The 18,159-nt window shown below is 35.0% G+C and overlaps 3 protein-coding genes across 6 annotated transcripts in view; 1 reads left to right on the top strand and 2 right to left on the bottom strand.

Annotated features, from left to right (window-relative positions):
* Positions 1-2,264: 2,264 nt before the first annotated feature.
* On the bottom strand, positions 2,265-9,901 carry cd247 (CD247 molecule). Its single transcript, XM_016441852.1, has 5 exons — positions 9,765-9,901; positions 3,296-3,414; positions 2,878-2,994; positions 2,762-2,788; positions 2,265-2,675 (listed from the first exon to the last, which is right to left on the bottom strand). Exons 1-5 carry the CDS (start codon positions 9,823-9,825, stop codon positions 2,604-2,606), a joined length of 396 nt encoding a protein of 131 aa, XP_016297338.1. The 5' UTR covers positions 9,826-9,901; the 3' UTR covers positions 2,265-2,603.
* A 723-nt stretch (positions 9,902-10,624) lies between these two features.
* LOC107654633 (protein CREG1-like) lies at positions 10,625-16,383 on the bottom strand. 3 transcript variants are annotated; one of them, XM_016441815.1, is made up of 4 exons: positions 15,873-16,383; positions 14,845-14,964; positions 14,562-14,760; positions 10,625-11,592 (listed from the first exon to the last, which is right to left on the bottom strand). In XM_016441815.1, exons 1-3 carry the CDS (start codon positions 16,143-16,145, stop codon positions 14,575-14,577), a joined length of 579 nt encoding a protein of 192 aa, XP_016297301.1. In that variant the 5' UTR covers positions 16,146-16,383; the 3' UTR covers positions 10,625-11,592; positions 14,562-14,574. The 3 variants fall into 3 exon arrangements, with proteins under 3 accessions (XP_016297301.1, XP_016297291.1, XP_016297307.1); XM_016441805.1 differs by having other exon boundaries at positions 10,626-11,589; XM_016441821.1 differs by lacking the exon at positions 10,625-11,592 and adding an exon at positions 12,386-13,673.
* Positions 16,384-17,040: 657 nt separating this feature from the next.
* Positions 17,041-18,159, top strand: part of h2af1al (H2A histone family member 1a like) — a 4,283-nt gene continuing 3,164 nt past the window's right edge. Inside the window, exon 1 of one of the 2 annotated variants that reach the window (XM_016441912.1) lies at positions 17,041-17,102. In XM_016441912.1, the coding sequence (XP_016297398.1) occupies positions 17,045-17,102 (58 nt within the window). In that variant the 5' untranslated portion in view covers positions 17,041-17,044. The remainder of the gene's footprint in view (positions 17,103-18,159) is intronic. The other variant, XM_016441902.1, reaches the window with a different exon arrangement.

Raw genomic sequence — 18,159 nt, 5'->3', positions numbered from 1 at the left:
TGCTGTCACATGTTTGTTTGAACATTGATTCTGTGAATCAGCGGCGAATCGAGTTAATTCAACTGAATCTATTAAATCAGTGTGTAATTCCACCTCACATGTATGTCTGTCATATCAAATGTTGGATGCTGAACGTTTATTTCCCATGTTTCTAGTGATTTGAAGCCTGTGAATGGATCGATCTGATCAGCGTGTAAATCTCATGATGACACAAGCTGCACCTGTTCTTGAGATTTGCTCCGTCACGTGATTATGCCAAGAAACTGCTACTTCAGTCTGTGATGTTGCAGTAATTAGCCTCTTTCATGTTTTTCCCCAAATATAAGTGTTTTTCTTTCAGACTGTAGCTGCATGCGGCGGTTATTGATGCGCTGTTACCTGTGACGCTTTGAGTCATTTGACAATCACAGCGAACACAATCACAAAAGAAGCTGCAACCAAAGCCAGTTTCAGTTTAGTTTAGTTTAGTTTAGTTTAGTTTAGTTTAGTTTAGTTTCCTATGGCCTGACAGAGGCATATGTAGCGTGTGCATGAGCGCAGAGGTCAGAAATACCTCCCGCACTGATGTTAAAGCTGCTTCCTGTGACGCGCAGATCTTCAGCTGAAGACTCTGCTCTCAGAACTACTGTGAACAGTCTCTCTTATCACGTTTCTACTTCATTTGTGTTTCTTTGCCAAAGCAAATGTCTTTTTTAACTTCAGCTTTCATGGCACGTTTAACACGTTGACATCTCATTGTTTTTATCTGCTTTCCAACAGTCTGTGTGAGAAACATAAAGATGAAAATATCAGCACATGTAGTTTGAACCCTTTCAGCTTCTTTCCTCTGATCATTTTCTTTATTTATACACATGAAAATATTGAAACGAGGAGGCAGCATTGATCTGTTAATATCACTGGCATTTCCGTTTTTGTCTCATGCTGTATAGATTATTATATTCTGTATATCAGTGATTGTGTGTGAGCTGCTGCACTTTACTTTCATGTTTATTGGCTTTATTATTTTGTGCAGGAATGAAAATGTGGATGAAAACCAAAGAACCATCAGCTTTGTGCCGCCCCTCTGTTTCTTTTCATCCTTAGTCAAAACACACTAAATACAAGGATTATATATAAATATATGAAAATTTGTTTTATTTTTGTGGCTCCCAAAGCAAAAATACACTTAAAGCGTGAAAACCAAAGCTTTTTCATTTTCTCTTTGCCTTTCCCTTGATTTTTTAAAAATGTATAATTAATTTTAAATCATGAACACATTGTAGACTTTTTTTTTATCCAGAGATTGATTTTCTGGTGGAATATGAATCATGAGATAAATCGTCTCATGAGTGTCTCGTGTCATTCTCATGAGCCGCTTCTGAGAGATGATTGTGATTTCAGACTGTGTGTGAGATTCTCTAAAGAATGTGTTTGATACAGAAGGGCTGTTCTCACACACACACACACACACAAAGCTCAAACAGACACACTCTCTTACACACACTCTCGTTCCTCTACAGGTTTTCGTCGATTAATCAACTCTCACAGTTCAGTTGTTGCTGTTTGCCGTAGAAATTAACCTTTCTGGATTTGTGTGTTTGTATTTTTCTTTGCTGTTCATTATCAGATGATGAGTTTGTCATGTTGCTGTTGCTGCAGTTGTAGATTTCATTAAAGTTTTTTTTTTTCTCAGACTGTTTATCTGTATGATCTCCATGTGTTTTGATCAACAGTCAAATCAAGTTTCTAAACTGATTATTTACTGAAAAAGAGAAAAATCACTTTAACAAGCTAATACAAAATTACACAGAACAGACAAAAGTAACAACCAAATGAAATGCAGTGAAATTTTCAGTTTTAAACAGATTACATGTAGTATTACACTATTATAAAGTACTTGGGGGAAAAAAAACACTCATGATACCATGTGAGAGATACTGAACATCAATCACCGTGAATCTTGTTAAACCTGCGGCTCATATTTCACCACAAAATCACAAGAAAAGACATTTTTAAATCATACAGAATATTAAGGTAATACTTTACAATAAGGTCTCATTTATCAACATTATTCATGCATTAACATTTACAATGAGTGATATATATTTTACAACATTAACCTTTGTTAATGTTAATAACATTTTTCATGTTAGTTTACAGTTCATTAACTAATGTTAACATACAACTTTTTATCTTAAAATGTATTAGTAAATACTGAGATCAACATTAAGATCAATAAATATTTTAGATTTATTTTTCATTGTTTGTTAACGAATGAACCCTTATTGTAAAGTGTTACCAAATAGCATTATTATTTGAATAGAATTATTAGTTGAATCTCACAATGTTTAAACGTTTGGTCTTCAATCAGGTTTGGTTTTATAATGATTTTTACTTTACATGTGTGCCGTTTAAATTTTGGGTTCATTATGAAAGTCTATAGCCTAATTCACAAAGTGGAGAAACGATAAACACAGTCACTGTAAAAACACCGAATAAACACTGGAGTCTGTAGGGGGAAAAAACTACTGGACTGAAATCACAGACAGAGTGAATGAATGAGTTAAGTGGCTGAATCTGCACTGGACTGTGATCCTGACGGCCGGTTTGTGGAGAATCAGCATTTAACGTGGCGGCGGGTGAATCGGCTGCTTGTTCAGAGAATCATACGTGTCTTTAGTCACGGAGCTCAAACCCTGAAACACAAACACATTAAACCAAATGAAGTGACTTTTATTTGACAGTGATCTGATGTTTAGTTGTGATATTAAATATGTCTGACCTGATAAACCTGATCAGGACGGCGGCGCTGGAGGAAAATCACAAGATCAGTTTGAGTCTTTTGTCGAATCATTCAGATGAATTGATATGAAATAAGACAGAATCAGTCACACTTACGCCTGCCTTCATTTCAATCTCACGGTACGTGTCGTCCGTCTTTTTCTGCAGAGGCTGAAATAAACAAGCATAACCATAATCATTATCGTCATCACAGTTTTGTGGAAGAAATGCATTAAATCATTTGTTCGGTTATTTCAGTCAAGCATGAAAATGTTTTGTTTGATTTTTGAAAACACTTTCCATCATTATAAACTAGCTGCCAAGTTTATATATATATATATATATATATATATAGCCTATAACATCTGAAGGACGTCATACACTCTTAAAAATAAAGCTTTTCAGTGATGCAAGAGAAGAACTTTTTGATTCCCCAAAGAACCTTTCAGTGATCAAGTATTAAAAGAACTCTTTTTTTCTTAGTGTAAAGAACATTTTAATAGTCTAACGAATCTTTTGTCAATTGAAAGCTTACATCACATGTGTTATAGACTCTCACTCGCTCGCGCACGAAGAAGGCAGTGATGATGATGCAATACAGCAGCAGAAATGCGTCCAGGATGTAACAGTACTGAGGATCATACGTCGACATTGCTGAAAACACAAGAACAGCAGATTGTTGATGAATGAGTCTGAACAAAGCACCTGAGGGAAAAAACAGCAGCACTGATTCAATCGAGCATGAGCACATTCAACAGTGTTCTATTCAACAGAACAAACACACACACACACTTCCATAGGCATAATGGTTTTTATACTGTACAAACTGTATTTTCACAAAGCCCATCACACAAAGCTTTCTGCATTTTTAGTTTTTCAAAAAAGATTCTGTATGATTTGCAAGCTGGTTTGCTCATGGGGACCAAAGAATGTCCACACAAGGACAAGGATTTTGGATATTGCCATCTTTGAGGGGACATTTTATCCCCATAACATAGGGTATACCTGAACCATACAGACTCACACTCACACACATGCACACACCCTCACATGCACACTCACACACACACACACACTCACGTACCACACATACGCACACACACACACATACACTCTCGCACTCTTATGAAGTGTTCGTGGTGTGTGCATCTCGAGTGTTTCTAGTTCAGCGGTTTGTTCAGCTGCTCTAACTGACTAACTGTGTGTGTATGTGTTAGAGAGATAAAGAGGGAGGAACACAAGAGAGTGATACAGCACACACACACACACATAATAAATCGGCGTAAAGTGTAAATACAACACAAGCCGATGAAACGCATTGTTGTGTGTGAAAATCAGAAATGTGCTGCACGTTTGAGTCACACAGAACATTAAATCATACTAAACTACAAAATCATGAACAGAGACGTCAAAGAAAACAGCCTCTACAATGTTCATCAAAAATGATACCGTCTTAAAAATAAAGGTTTTTTAATGTCATCATTGGTTCCAAGAAGAACCTTTAACAGCCATCGAACCTTACTATTCCACAAAAGTTCCTTGGTGAAACAAAATGGTTCTTCTGTGGCATCAGTGCAAAAAAAAAAACCTTTATTATTTTAGCTTTATTTTAAAGAGTGTAACTATAATCATTACAGTTAATACTTATCAAGTGTAGCAGGTTCTAAATATAGATCAGATGTTTATGAACCTGGTTCAGTTTTCATTCTGGCACTGCTTTTATGTTCAGACTTCAGTTTTTTGACATTTAAGGTTCTGCTTTAGGATCTGATTTTCTCATGTAATATGTTTTATACATTTTCATTTTTTTTTTCATGTTTACACTGAAATTGTTTATTATTTGATTTGTCAGGAATAATGTGAGTTTAAAGAAGTTGTGATTCCTGCATGATAATTATTTGAAATAGTCAGATATTTGACTGACTGATGTTTGTTACGTTTTAAATTACATTTTTTAAGTTCATACAATTTATATTTATTCCATAACTAGAATGTGTATTAGTGAGTAGTTTTAGAGGTCAAAGGTCACATGTATAACACCTTGATTAATTTGAGTGGTTTAACAGATGTTGGTTTATGTAGTTCATTTGTTTGTTTAGTTCAGTGGATGAACATCTGTTTGGTTTAAGATGTTTTAAGCAGCTGTGACAGTGAGTTTAGTGGTCAGATGTTGATTTTCTCCTGATTCAGAAGGATCTGTGAGTTTGCTGGTCTGAATGCAGGCTGGTCTGAACTTCCTTTTCCACACTGCAGCTGTGCACTGCTGTGGTTAACGTAACCTATAGTGTCGGATGGCTCAAGCAGGTCATCGCCTTTAAACGGGTGAAACACAAACCTCACGCTTGACTTCAAAACTCCTGCTGGTCATCTGATCATCACAAGAACTCACAGAACAGAGCTGAAAAATACTGCAGTCGTTTCACTTGAAGTATTATTCTGGGGTATATTTTGTTTGAGTGCAATTTAAATGGAATACTTACATTTCTGAAGAAAAAAGCAGTATGTTTTAGTCATTAGAGTTTTATTTCTACTTGAAAAGTACGTGTTTTACTTTTGCAGTGTTTTGAGGTTTAGCGGTCAGTCATTATTATCTAATAGGTTTTTTATTAAGGTTTGTTATTTATCCAATCAAAAGAGTGCAACCGTAAGTCACAGTAACGGTATTGCTAAAACTACAATTCAAAGAATCCATAAAGAAATCATTTTTTTAAATAGCACATATAAACCTTTCATGCTCTGAGGTTAAGAGATCTGCTTCTGTGGAAGTCAATATGTTTTAACATCGAGACATAACAATTGTCCACTACATTGCTCATGACAATATAATCAGTTACATAATTTATATTATAATACAATCAAGTTTTCTTCAGTGAGAATTGATCATAAAACTGTATATTTTGATAACCACCATTACATTTTTTATTAAATGTGATAAATCTTGAAAACTGTTTAGTGTTGAAATTAGCATACTACTACTACTATTACTATTACTAATTAAATGTTAAATTCATTGAAAATGCTTCATGTTTACTGATGTTCTTGCCAGGCTGTGGATTAGTGCTATTATAATTACATTACAGTTAATAAACATATCAATTAACAATTAGTGCTGCCAGTCAATGAATGTTTAATCAAATTAAATACACTGATTAATATAATTAATCGCAATTAATTTCATATGAATATTTGCAGAGAAAAATGTCCAAATGCCCCAAATAAACATTTGAAAGACATTCATTATTATTGCAGACAAAAGCACTGAAATGATGTCACAGTGACTTCAGAAGTTGAAATTTTATGTTTTAATTCTATATCACTCATCATAAGTTCATCACTACTGAGCGACTGACTTTGTCCATATTTCAAAGGTGATTTAGGGTTTTTTGAAACTCGTTCTTCTGTTTTGCGTCACATCTCGGTGTTTAAGGGGCATTCACTACAATGTGTTTTACTGTTTCACTGTTCTGCTTTGTTGTTCTATATAAACACGCACTAGACAGATGTTTTTGATCTGTGTGCTGTTGTATTTTTATTTTTTATTTTTCCCCTTAATACCCTTTCTGTGTATTTCTGTCTGACAAAAACTGTTACACAATTCATTCACTTTGCATTGAGAAAATGATTAAAATGATTCAACGGGAATCTCATGGCTCTTGTGTTCATTAGGTTACTTCTACTTTCTTAATACTTAAGTACAATTTGATACTGTATTTTTTTTTTACTTTTAGTTAAGTATCTTTTGGCCAGATACTTGGACTTTTAACAAAGTAAATTTTTTTCTCAGTATCCATACTTAAGTACTGTATACGTGAGTACAGATATAGCAGAAACACAGTGAAATACTAAAGGTATACATGATATAATGCAAGACAAACTAAATATTATATATGTGCTCTTTTATTTTTACTTGTATTTGCAATGAGCTTCAGAGTTTCTGTAACATGTGAGGCTCATCTAAATGGGTAAAAAAAACAGGTTCAATTCTGTTCTTCTGTTACATTATTGCAATACAATTCAAATACACACATTAAATATAATGTTAGATTAAGATGAAAAAGTAAAATAAATATGAGCGGATTTGGGTAACAGATTTCGCGTGAATGAAGCAATCATTCAGTTTGTTGAATGTGAAACAAATGTTTTAATCAAAGAAAAATATTGTTTAATAATTTTTATTAACATAAACCAGTCAACAACTACTCAAACACTTCTATATGTGTAAAAACTAGAAAATAGAATGTGATTATATATTTATGGATATCTCTTAAATGTTAATTTCTTCATAAAATATATGTATACACTACCGCTGAAAGTTTTGGGATCCGTTTTTTAAAAAGAAATGACTACTTTTATTCATCAAGGATCCATTATATTGATCAAAAGTGACAGTAAATACATTTACAATCTTACAAAAACTAGTCTATTCATCAAAGAATTGTGAAACAAATATAAATGTATCACAGTTTCCACAACATTCCAGAATCCGAAATGTTTCTTGAGCAGCAAATCAGCATATTAGAATGATTTCTGAAGGATCATGTCACACTTAAGACTGGAGTAATGATGCTGAAAATTCAGTTTTGATCACGGGAATAAATTATATTTTACAATATAATCACATAGAAAACAGTTATTTGAAATGAGAATAATATTTCACATTATTGTTGTTTTTCTCAGAAACATTAATACAATTTTATAGAACTCAAACTTTTGAAGGGTAGTAGCCTGTGTGTGTGTGTAAATAAATGCTTGATATGTATATGTAAATGCACTAGTTCTGCCAGATGACCGAGTTATAATAAGCATCTGTCAGGTGTGACATATTTGAGTTCACAGAATAAAAAAAACATTTTATGGAAGCGTAACAACAGCGGTACATATTCGGTAACAACAGCATTTCGTGTGTAATTTTATAGAATTTTACAGCATGTTCCTTGAAATTATGTTTTTCAAACTGTATTTTCCATTGTGTCTCGTAACTTCATTCACTGAACTATTAAAGGAGTGACTCTGACTGTAAACACAGCTCATTTTGCCCACTGAATGAAAACACTTTCCACAACATCACCAGTCTGATGAAAAACAACCTTCAGTAGCGGAATCTCAGTTCCTTCAGCAGACATGTCTATTCAGAAAAGTGACATAAAGTTTAATTGGGAACTGAAGATTCTTCAAGACGCTCAAGAAAGTCAAACTAGACAAGCTGAAGCTGACATTGAAGTAGAAACAAAAAAACAAAACAGATCTGATGGTCTGCAATATTTAAATTTAAATATGTTTATTCTAATAATATGTATGTTTGAATTTTTGTACGATTCTCCAAAACTTCGACACTTGATCTGAATAGAAATAAAACAAAAATAAATAATAAGAATAAAAATATAAAACATGTATGTACTCATATCCTAAAAGAATAAGATAGACTGTAGATACATGCTATTTATAGAATAAAATACCATCAGTGTGTGTGTGTGTGTGTGTGTATGTGTGTTTCTTTCATCTGTGTTTGTGGAAAAACATCAGCAAAGCAAAATGGCTCAGGATGTTCATATCACACAATATTATGACACAACTGGAGTGTGTTAGTGAAACACTAATGATCATGAGTGGAAACAGTGAATCCAGTAACACATGAACACTGATCTGATGTGAGATCAGCAGAATCCTCCAGTGTTTCCGCTGGAGATTCACACGGACAGAATCAATGACTGAATCAGTTCACTGTCACACGACACTCAGCTTCTGTCCTGAGAGTTATAAAACACGTAAACCTCAAAATAAACTTAACACATTTAACACTTATTTAAACATTAAATATAATTTACAGAATTGATCAATTGTTTGTTCATTTGCTTTTGACTGTAAAGCTGCTTTTAAAAACAGAAGCAGTTTTTTTTAGGTTTTATTTTAGATTCAGCTCTTATAAACTCATGTTGTTTGGAGAAGCACAAGTTTGTTCTGATGTTTCAGCATTTCTAATAAACGATAAATGCTCAAATTGGCAAAATTTGATAGCAGTGAAACTTTTAGCATGTGATGATTTAATTTAAATTATTAAATCTATTCTATTTGTACAGCGCTTTTCACAATTTGTGCTTCGAAGCAGCTTTAGATTCAGTCTTGTAATCTTTGTAACATTATTAGTTGTTATGAAATATATACAATCAAACCAAATAAAACTAGTCTAAATTTGTGGATTTTCATTTGTGTTCTGGATAAAATGTTTGTTGCATTACAGAAATATTTACTTGTTCTGTAAATACTAGGAAAATCTAGAAGAATGCTAATTTTACAAAAATATATGTATTTTAAAACATTTTGCACTGTTCATGTATTGTTAAATTCTCAACAGATAATAAAATGTGGGGAATAAATAAACTTTTTTTACTGCTATGTCAGCAGCAAAACTATCTTCAAGGTGATAACAAAAGGAATAACAGCAGTCTGTCATACAATAACAAAAGCTATATATGAAATTTAAGATTAATACAAGACAAAAATTCTAAAATACATTCAGGTGATTACCGGTATTATTATTAAAAACAAAACGTGACAATTTGTCATTTTCATACTGATGTTGACTGTATTTCGATCTGTATAACCAGCGTTTGTTCTTTAATTCCATATAATCACATTTAAAAAGTATTCTTAATAATAATTACATTCGAGTCGCTTGACATATTCGATAGGGAGTGAAACGAAGACAGATGCCACACCGACGTGGCCTGTGAGTGAGAACACACTAGTGAGCCGAGGTCAGATCACCAGTGAACAGTGTTTGAGTTCAGGAGGCCAAAGGCCAAACACTGAATTAGACTTAAATATTTGTGTTCTGTACCAATTTTCTGAGAGGATCTTGAATCTTTTGACAGAAGGAAACGCTCGACTCCACAGAAACCTCGATAAAGATGGCGGCCTTCCCTCAACTCCAGACTGAGTGCAGTGGATACGTCTGGTCTCTGATCAGCTCAACACTCACAAACAGAGCGATGTGTGACTCTTACCTGACACAGGTGTGATGGACAGCAGGATGATCACAGCGGATGCTGCTCTTGGTGCCATCATTATCCGTCTGTCTGTCTGACAGGCCGCAGCTTTGAGATGCGTGCGTATGTGTGTGTGTTTGACTCAATGACAGTGACTTCAGTGAAGCTCGAGATCTGCTCTCTGACAGGAAGTGGCTCCTCAAGCTCCACCTGTACATACAGACACAACCCATCTACTGAACACTGATGACAAACACACACACTCACTCAAACACACGCACAAATACACACACTCACGGCCTACTCACTCAACCACACACACACACACTCATGGCTACTCACTCTCCGAAAAATATGAGTGATTAGTTTTTACAATCGCTAGGACACTTTTGTCAATACTTCGATCACTTTTTCAAAACTCTTCACACAGTGAGCACAACAACAGTATTTGGGTAAAACTGTGGATCATTTATTGTTTTGGGACAAAATGCATTCAATGACTACATTTTTTCAAATTAAATGAATTCTTTTCACATGCAGACACAAACACCATCAAAACTCTACATACCTACAGGCCAATTTGCACATTTACATACTCTTTTCAAAACTTTTAAACCAAAGTTCAAAGCCTAACCTAATAAAAAAAGAACACAGCAATTTACATTTCTCCAGTAATGCTGAATAATTCTGAAATATATTCTGAATCTAAAAAAAAAAATGAAATACTATCAAAACCGCTAGATTTAGCTGAACAACTACACATTAAATGACCTTCTCTACAAAACGCAAATCAGGAAAAAAAATTACTGTAATGTAACATACTGCAGTGAGTTCTAAACAGAGGAGAGTGTAATTCTTGCTTTGTAATGAAAAACATTATATAATGCTACCCGTTGATAGTGTTTTTAGGTCATTGTTCTATGAGTGACAAAGTGATGTTTGTTGGGTTATAACCTGTGTTAGTGTTTTGGAAGAATAGCTTGACTTGAGACATGTATAGTGTTTAGCTAGTTTTGGTGCATTTTGAATGTGAAATTCACTGCTGTGCCAAGATGAAAGACGGTTAGGAGAACTGTGTGAAGAGTTTTGAAAAAGTGACCCAAGTATCGAGACATTTGACCTAGAAATTATAAAAACTAACAGAACGAGAGAAGTCACACAGAATCAGATGAACAATTCAATCCAAAATCAGATCTTTATTTCACTGCACACACTGCAATATGACAACCAGATACTTATTAAAAATATACAACAGCATTAGAAAAATAATCACTCTGGGTAAATAACGTTGGACTGACATCTCTGTGGTTTTATAGAGCTGGAAGGTGTCAGCTGTGTGTAAAAACACTGATCGATTATAAAATATGAGCAAAATGAGCCTAGATGCAAAACATCACGTGACGTGACATTCATATTTCCTGCTACAAAGATCAGAGGTTGGAGGTCAAGGGTCAGAGCCAAATGAAACATCTATAACTAAGTGATACATGTGAATCTCACAAGACTTTCCTAAGATTTAAACCAAAATGTAGCGATGCATTTGTATTTGGTGAGAATCTGCAAACATTCAAATGAAAAAGCATGTGCAAAGTGCAAAAATGTTTCTTAAGCATTTTACAAAACGCTTACAAAAAATGTAGTAACTAGATTTTCACATCATGTTCCATGAATGTTATGAAGAAATTAACATGTGATTAATATGTCTCACACACACAAACACACACGTCACAGTGCTACAAGATTCAAACAGCATCAACCTGAGAAACATTCATCAATTCGAGTCGCTTCTGAAACGTTCCATCAGTGATTTTGATCCAGTTCATCAAGATTACTGTGTCACTTCCTGCTGACACACACACACACACTTTGGTCACATGACATTCAGCATAGCGTCTGCTTCTGACTGATAACAGCTGCACTCACAGCTGACACGTATACATATATGACATATAATACAAACCAATATATTCAGTATTATTTTGCTGGTGAAATAAATCTAAGAACACAATGATTGAATGTGTTTGTGAGAGCATTCCAATGTTTACAGATGTTTAACAACTGACTCTCATTTCAAATTCAGCAGAAACTTAATTTAAACTATTTCAGTGAATCAATTCTAAACTCTGATTCAATAAATTGTTCACTCAGAAATGTCCAATCTGCCCACTCCAAAACAAAAAGGGGATTTTTAATGTATTTTACTTCTTGCCTTAAATATTTTGTTGCCTACAGTGACTGTTTGCTTGAAATGCAGCTTCCTCTGAACAACCGGGTCATTTTGACCCAGACTTGACTTTTTTTCCCCCTGAAAATGCTAGTTAAAGGGGTCATATGATGCACTTTCATGTTTTACTTTTTCTTTAGTCTGTTTTGTAGCTGTTTGTATGTATACGATCTGCAAAGTTACAAAGCTCAAAGTCTCCCACAAAAGGATTTTTTCTATCTAAAAGAGAAGGCTTGATCGACACCTGCCGAAAACACCTTGATCGCATTCTCCCTCACATATCTACATAACTATCCCACACCACTGCCCAAATGGATACGCAAAGAAAGAAGGCATGGCTTCAGGTATTGATTGCAGTAGTGTTGTTGTCACCATGTTGTGGAGTAAAGTAAAAAATATACTTATACAAAACTACTATATATAAAAAAATACTTTATTTGGCCTTCCGAAAGTGGACACAATTAGCAATCAGTGGTTAAGGTTTATTTACAAAACTGTTCCAAAACAGTACAACCCAAGTGTTCGAGTGTGTGCAGCACATTTTTACGGAGGACAGTTTCCTGAACCTGGGAGATTTACAAGGCCGGCTGTGAAAAGGTTGTTTCTAAAATATATGGCAATTGCAACTTTGCTAGGACAATCTGGTGCCATTAAAAATGACTGGCTCACAAAAATCACTCATAAATCTCTCATTATGCTACAGCTGCAATCAAAATTATTCAACGCACTTGACCTGCAAGACATTTTGCTGCAGAGAACAACATTTTATGAAAACATTTCAACAAAGGCATCAGTAAACTATTATAGAAAGTTTACACATTTGAGTGATTCGGAGAACGTAAAGTTGATGAAAATCCAATGTTGTGCAAAATCTTTTATTCTTTGTAACCTCCAATAAACGCTGCCTGTTAGAATCTTCTTCCACTTCTCTACTGCAATGTTGGCCCATTCCTTGCTTGAAAAAGTTCCAAGATCACTGATAATCTTTGGTTTTTGTGTTGCCACTGTTTTCTTCAAATTCCACTAAATATTTTCAGTAAGATTTAAATCTGAAGACTGAACAGGCCACTCAAGAACATTCTATGACCGATCCCTGAAGCAAGTTTCAGTAGATTTGGATGTGTACTTTGGGATGGCTGGACTGCAAGAAAGTCGATTGATCATCAAGCTTCAGTCACTGCACTGAAGACATCACAATCTTTGCCAAAATGGCCTGGTACTTCAAAGAATCCAAGTCCTTCATACAGTTAAGATTTCCACTTCCTGCAACACCAAAACATCCCCATAACAAGACTGGTCCACCTCCATGTTTGACCATGGAGATGGTGTTCTTCCTCTTATAAGCTTTTTGCATCAGACAAACCACTGATCCATGCGTCCAAAAAGTTCCAGTTTGGTCACATCACTCCATAAAACATTGTTTCAGAACTCCACAGGTCTTTCTAAATTAATTTTAGCACATTCAAGTCGGCCTTTTAAGTTCTTATTGGTAAAGAGTGGCATATGGCGAGGTGTCCCGACATGAAGGCCATGCTTCTCTAGCGTTCTTCTTATATTCTGCATTGAAATGTTTTTTCCTCCTTTCATCAGATCATCTTGCAAGTCTTTGGCTGTACATTGAGGGCTTTTCTCAGTTGCTCTGATCAAACATTTTATTCCCCTTGATGATATTGTGCTTTTTCTTCAACACCCTCAAAGGTTTTCTGTTACAACACATTTTAAATTTCTGAATTAGGCTGCCAACTGTGTCTCTAGGAACTTTTGGTGCCTTCTTGTAGCCATAGACCATCTAACTTAATAAAACAATTTATTCTCTATAGCTTTTGTGAGAGCATTTTTGACTTATTTGCTACTCAACTTTAGCAAATACATAGGCTAAATGTATGTATGTGTAACAGTTCAAGCTAATACAGTTTTGTTATAGTGTTTCCAAAGGCTTGATTTGTGTTTTAACACAATTTTCTACCATAACATACAACTATTAATAAGTAGAGTTGAATAGGGGTAGAATAAATATAACAAAATATTTTTAATTACAAAAAAATTCCATACCTCAAAAATATTACGTTGACATTATCATCATTAATAGCCACTAAGCTGTTATAGATGCATTAAATAAAGCAACTGATTATTATTACAAAAGCTTGGATTTTTCCAATCATCACAGGTTTTGTATTTCTTTTTGGGACTGATAGATCATAGACATCATTAATCTGAGTTTATGCATTTCAGCTTTTATTATCCATAAATAGTGTTTTTTTTATTCAAAAACTGAATACTGCCAAAATTATCCACAAATAATGTTTTTGTTCAAAAACTGAATTAATCAGTTCCAAATAGAAACACAAAACATGTGCTAAATGAAAGTTGACAAAAAAGATTGAATCCAATATCTGGTGATAATAATAAGAATGATTTACAAGCAATTTCTAAAAGGTTGGTCATTTTTGATGAGAAAACTAAATTTTCAGCACAGCACAAGGATTAAATGATTTCAGAACAAATACACATGTAAGTTCAATGCCTTGTTCATGTTGACTGAATATAACTGAATCATCTAACTGAAGCTCAATCGCGTCTGACAGACTCACCGGAATGTTTCCATTATGGAGTGACTCTGTAATATTCCTCAGGTATCACGGTTTTTACTCCACCGAAGTAATCGAGCACCCAAACCTGTGTGATATTCATCTTGGCAAAGAACCAGTTGTGGTCTGTGGGCCAGTCGATCATCTCTGGATGTCTGCTGAACAGAGCGGCTTTAGCCACTGACGCCTCGCTGCCGTTCACCTGCAAAACAGATTCACTGCTGACCGTCACACAATCACTGATTCAGATTGGACTCGACTGAAATGAGATGAAGAGGTGCGATACCTCCATGACAGAGCCGGACAGGATGATGTGGGCGCACAGTGGACTCTGAGGATCGAAGCCATGATTCTTACAGTAGCTGGTCTGAGCCAGAGACACAGACAGAGATGCCTGCGGATTCACCTGTTACACACACACACATACAGAGCTCAACTTTCAGTGTTTTTGTTTAAACTTCAGCCACACAGTTCTGTTGAATGTTAGAGCTGATAAACTAAAAGCGCTGTGTCATATCCTATCAGTTGTGTGCTGAATCACGCTGACGTCACACTTACATAAAACTGTATCAGCGTTACATATTCATGTGTTGTTTTAATTTGTATGTTGTGTGTCATATTACAGATCACAAGTCAAACTAACTTTAAACACAATTTACCACGATCTCATACAGTAATGCCAGTTTAAAGCAAGACACTACAGACAAAACTAGTGTTATTTTGTTACTAGTGTATTTTGCTTCCATATAACATGTCTTATTTCAGACTAGTGGAAAGAAAACATCCAAAAAACACATTTAAGTGTTTCCTTTATTGCACTTTATCTATTTGCATCTGTAGATTTCAATTGCAATCCATATCTTTTAAAGAGTTTTTCTCTTACATACACCAAACTTTATCGTTTTATTCCTATCTATATTCTGAAGGCTTTTACTGAGGGGTTTGTTCATATATCATTCACACTGATTTATACAACATTTTATTCCTAAAAGCATGGTGCAAATGTATTTGTTTCCTGTCTGTTTACATATTTTCTGATTTATGGAGTGATAAAAAGAGAAATCCAAAATCCCCTCTGGAAAAAAACCTAACTCTTAATATGTCAACAACTCTTAATTATGTCAACACACTCATGTTAACCTGTCAACAAAATCAAACAAGAACTTTGAACCTGGTTTTATCCCGTGTTTAAATTTATGTTCTGGAAATGCATGCAAAGTAGTGTTACTATAGCAAAAACATGGTAAATATTCGTTAGGGTTCTGTAACTCTATTACAGAAGTGTCTGAGCTCGTGGTCAGTATTGATTATCACCTGCAGGTCCTGGACTGAAATCTCCATGTGTGTGAGGTACATGTAGGGTGTTCCGGTTCCGTTGCCCGCGGGCCCGTCGCTGATGGAGAAGGCGTTGGAGAACGGCTGTCCTCTGACCGGATCGTGAGTAGAGATCGTCGCCATTGAAGCCCAGTCACACTTATTGACCACGAACCGAGCCATCCGAGCGACCTCCTCATGCGGTGGGACCGACAGCGGGACGCTGTGAGCGGCGACGAGCGCGAGGCACACCGCGAAGAGCGCGCGATTCATGACTGACTTCTGCGAATGACCGGAAACTAATGAATCAAATGAGCCACTGATCACTGTAAACCAAGCACAAACGATTCATATGATCATAACTGATCAATGTGAACTCTGAACACAAATGATTCATATGATCACAGAGTCATAACTCATGACTGACCGACCACTGCGAACTACCCGGACACTACTGAATCAAATGAGCACAGAGTCACTGATCACTAATATCACCGACCACGAATCATTTGATCACACGAGTCATGAGTGTCCTCCACAACAAATGGTCACATGATCAAAACAGCTGTCATGTGACTTCAACACAACACGTGGTTGCAGAAAAATCCAAACCACAAACAAGTTATTAAACCTGTGGAAGAAATCATGATTAAAGAATCATGACGCAACTCTATTTGATTAAACTACATTTAACTTTCTATTCATATTTTAATAACTTTCTAAAACTACTCAATATTTAAAAATATGCACTGACATACATGTAAAGCTCTGTTCAAATTAGTAACTTATTATAATTTGTAACTTATTTTGACTTAACCTAACCAAACCCTATGAAAATAAACAAATAAATAACAAATAGATAAATAAAAAATATAACTTTATGTAGCCCTCATCAAATTCAAGATACTGATATTAACAAATATAGTCATCAACATCACAAATATTAGTAATATAAACACGTTTGTAAGTAAATAGCTTTTTAAATGACTTTATTCCACAATTTTATTCAACTCTTAAATCTTAAAAACAAAAAAGTTTTGAAATGCACTCATAAGACTCACTCTAATTGATCATTTACAATATAATTAAAAATTCAAAGAGCTGATTAGCCACCAACTCATTTGCACAGGTGAATTTTAATTCAAATCAATTAAGCTCTAGTATAAAACACAATGCTCTTAGATAAGAATCAAAGAACTTCACTGCTTGTTCATTGGTTGTGTTTATCAGGTAAGTTTAAGTTGTTCTGGTGTTTGTTTATTATCAAAGTCATTTTTTTTTACTCCATTTTAACTACCTAAATTTGTTTTGAATTTCTGTGACGTTAAGTAGGCCTACTTGGTGGTTTTCGGTTAGTTATGTGGAGACCCAGATAGCAAGAACGTTTGGGCCAAATGTGGCTGATAGCTGTCACATTTGGCCTAGGTATGGCATAGCTGAGCACATATGGGCCAAACTTTAACCATATCGGTTTTGCCATGGCTTTAGAATTGGAGGGAATTTTCTTTTGGATGACTGTTTTTTTTTTTTTGTTTGTTTTTTTTTTAAATATGGTCCAGATGATAGCACACAACTGAGTGCCATATGTGGCTTTGCTTTGGCACACCATGGAATGTTAACTTGTGGTTAACATTTGGCTTTTATTTGGAAAAACACCTATCAACTGCTGGCAGGTTAGTGGCAGTCCATATCTCCGCCCATTCAACAATGCTCTTGGTTGCTTTGTGTCTTCCCTTATTCCTATTGGTGGATTACTGAAATTTTGAAAATATATCCGTTATTTCCCGCTCTGCTTCCTTTCAATCGCCGTTAAAAAATGATGATGATGATGATGATGATGATGATGATGATGATGATGAAAAAGCTCCCCATTTACAACAACAGCCTTTGTTCAGACACATTCTTATGCAGGTAAGTGCAGTTTTGGTGTTTTAAATGTTTTCTAGGGGTGTAATGGTACACATTCGTACCGAACAAATACGGTGTAATTTTAACCACTGCACGTGCGGAACTTAATCAGTTTCAATTCATAGCCATGAATAAATCCTTCACTATACATTACATTCTGTAATCGTAAGGTTTGTTTTGTTCTTTTCGATAAGAAACAGTCTTTAAAATTGTATATTTTATCAGGAAATTAAATCCGTAAATGCCGTTTTGACGCTCTTTGATGTGGCGACAGACCGCTGCAAGCAGAAGCGCGGAGAGCGATCAGTCAGCAAATTTCCTTTGGCGCGGATCTGGATAATATCAACAGCTAAAGTGTGGCCCAGATTAGTTCGTGTTT

The sequence above is a fragment of the Sinocyclocheilus anshuiensis genome, unplaced genomic scaffold, assembly GCF_001515605.1.
Source record: "Sinocyclocheilus anshuiensis isolate Anshui unplaced genomic scaffold, SAMN03320099.WGS_v1.1 scaffold2063, whole genome shotgun sequence".
In the NCBI taxonomy this organism is placed as follows: domain Eukaryota; kingdom Metazoa; phylum Chordata; class Actinopteri; order Cypriniformes; family Cyprinidae; genus Sinocyclocheilus; species Sinocyclocheilus anshuiensis.
This window is presented reverse-complemented; position numbering and strand designations above follow the sequence as displayed.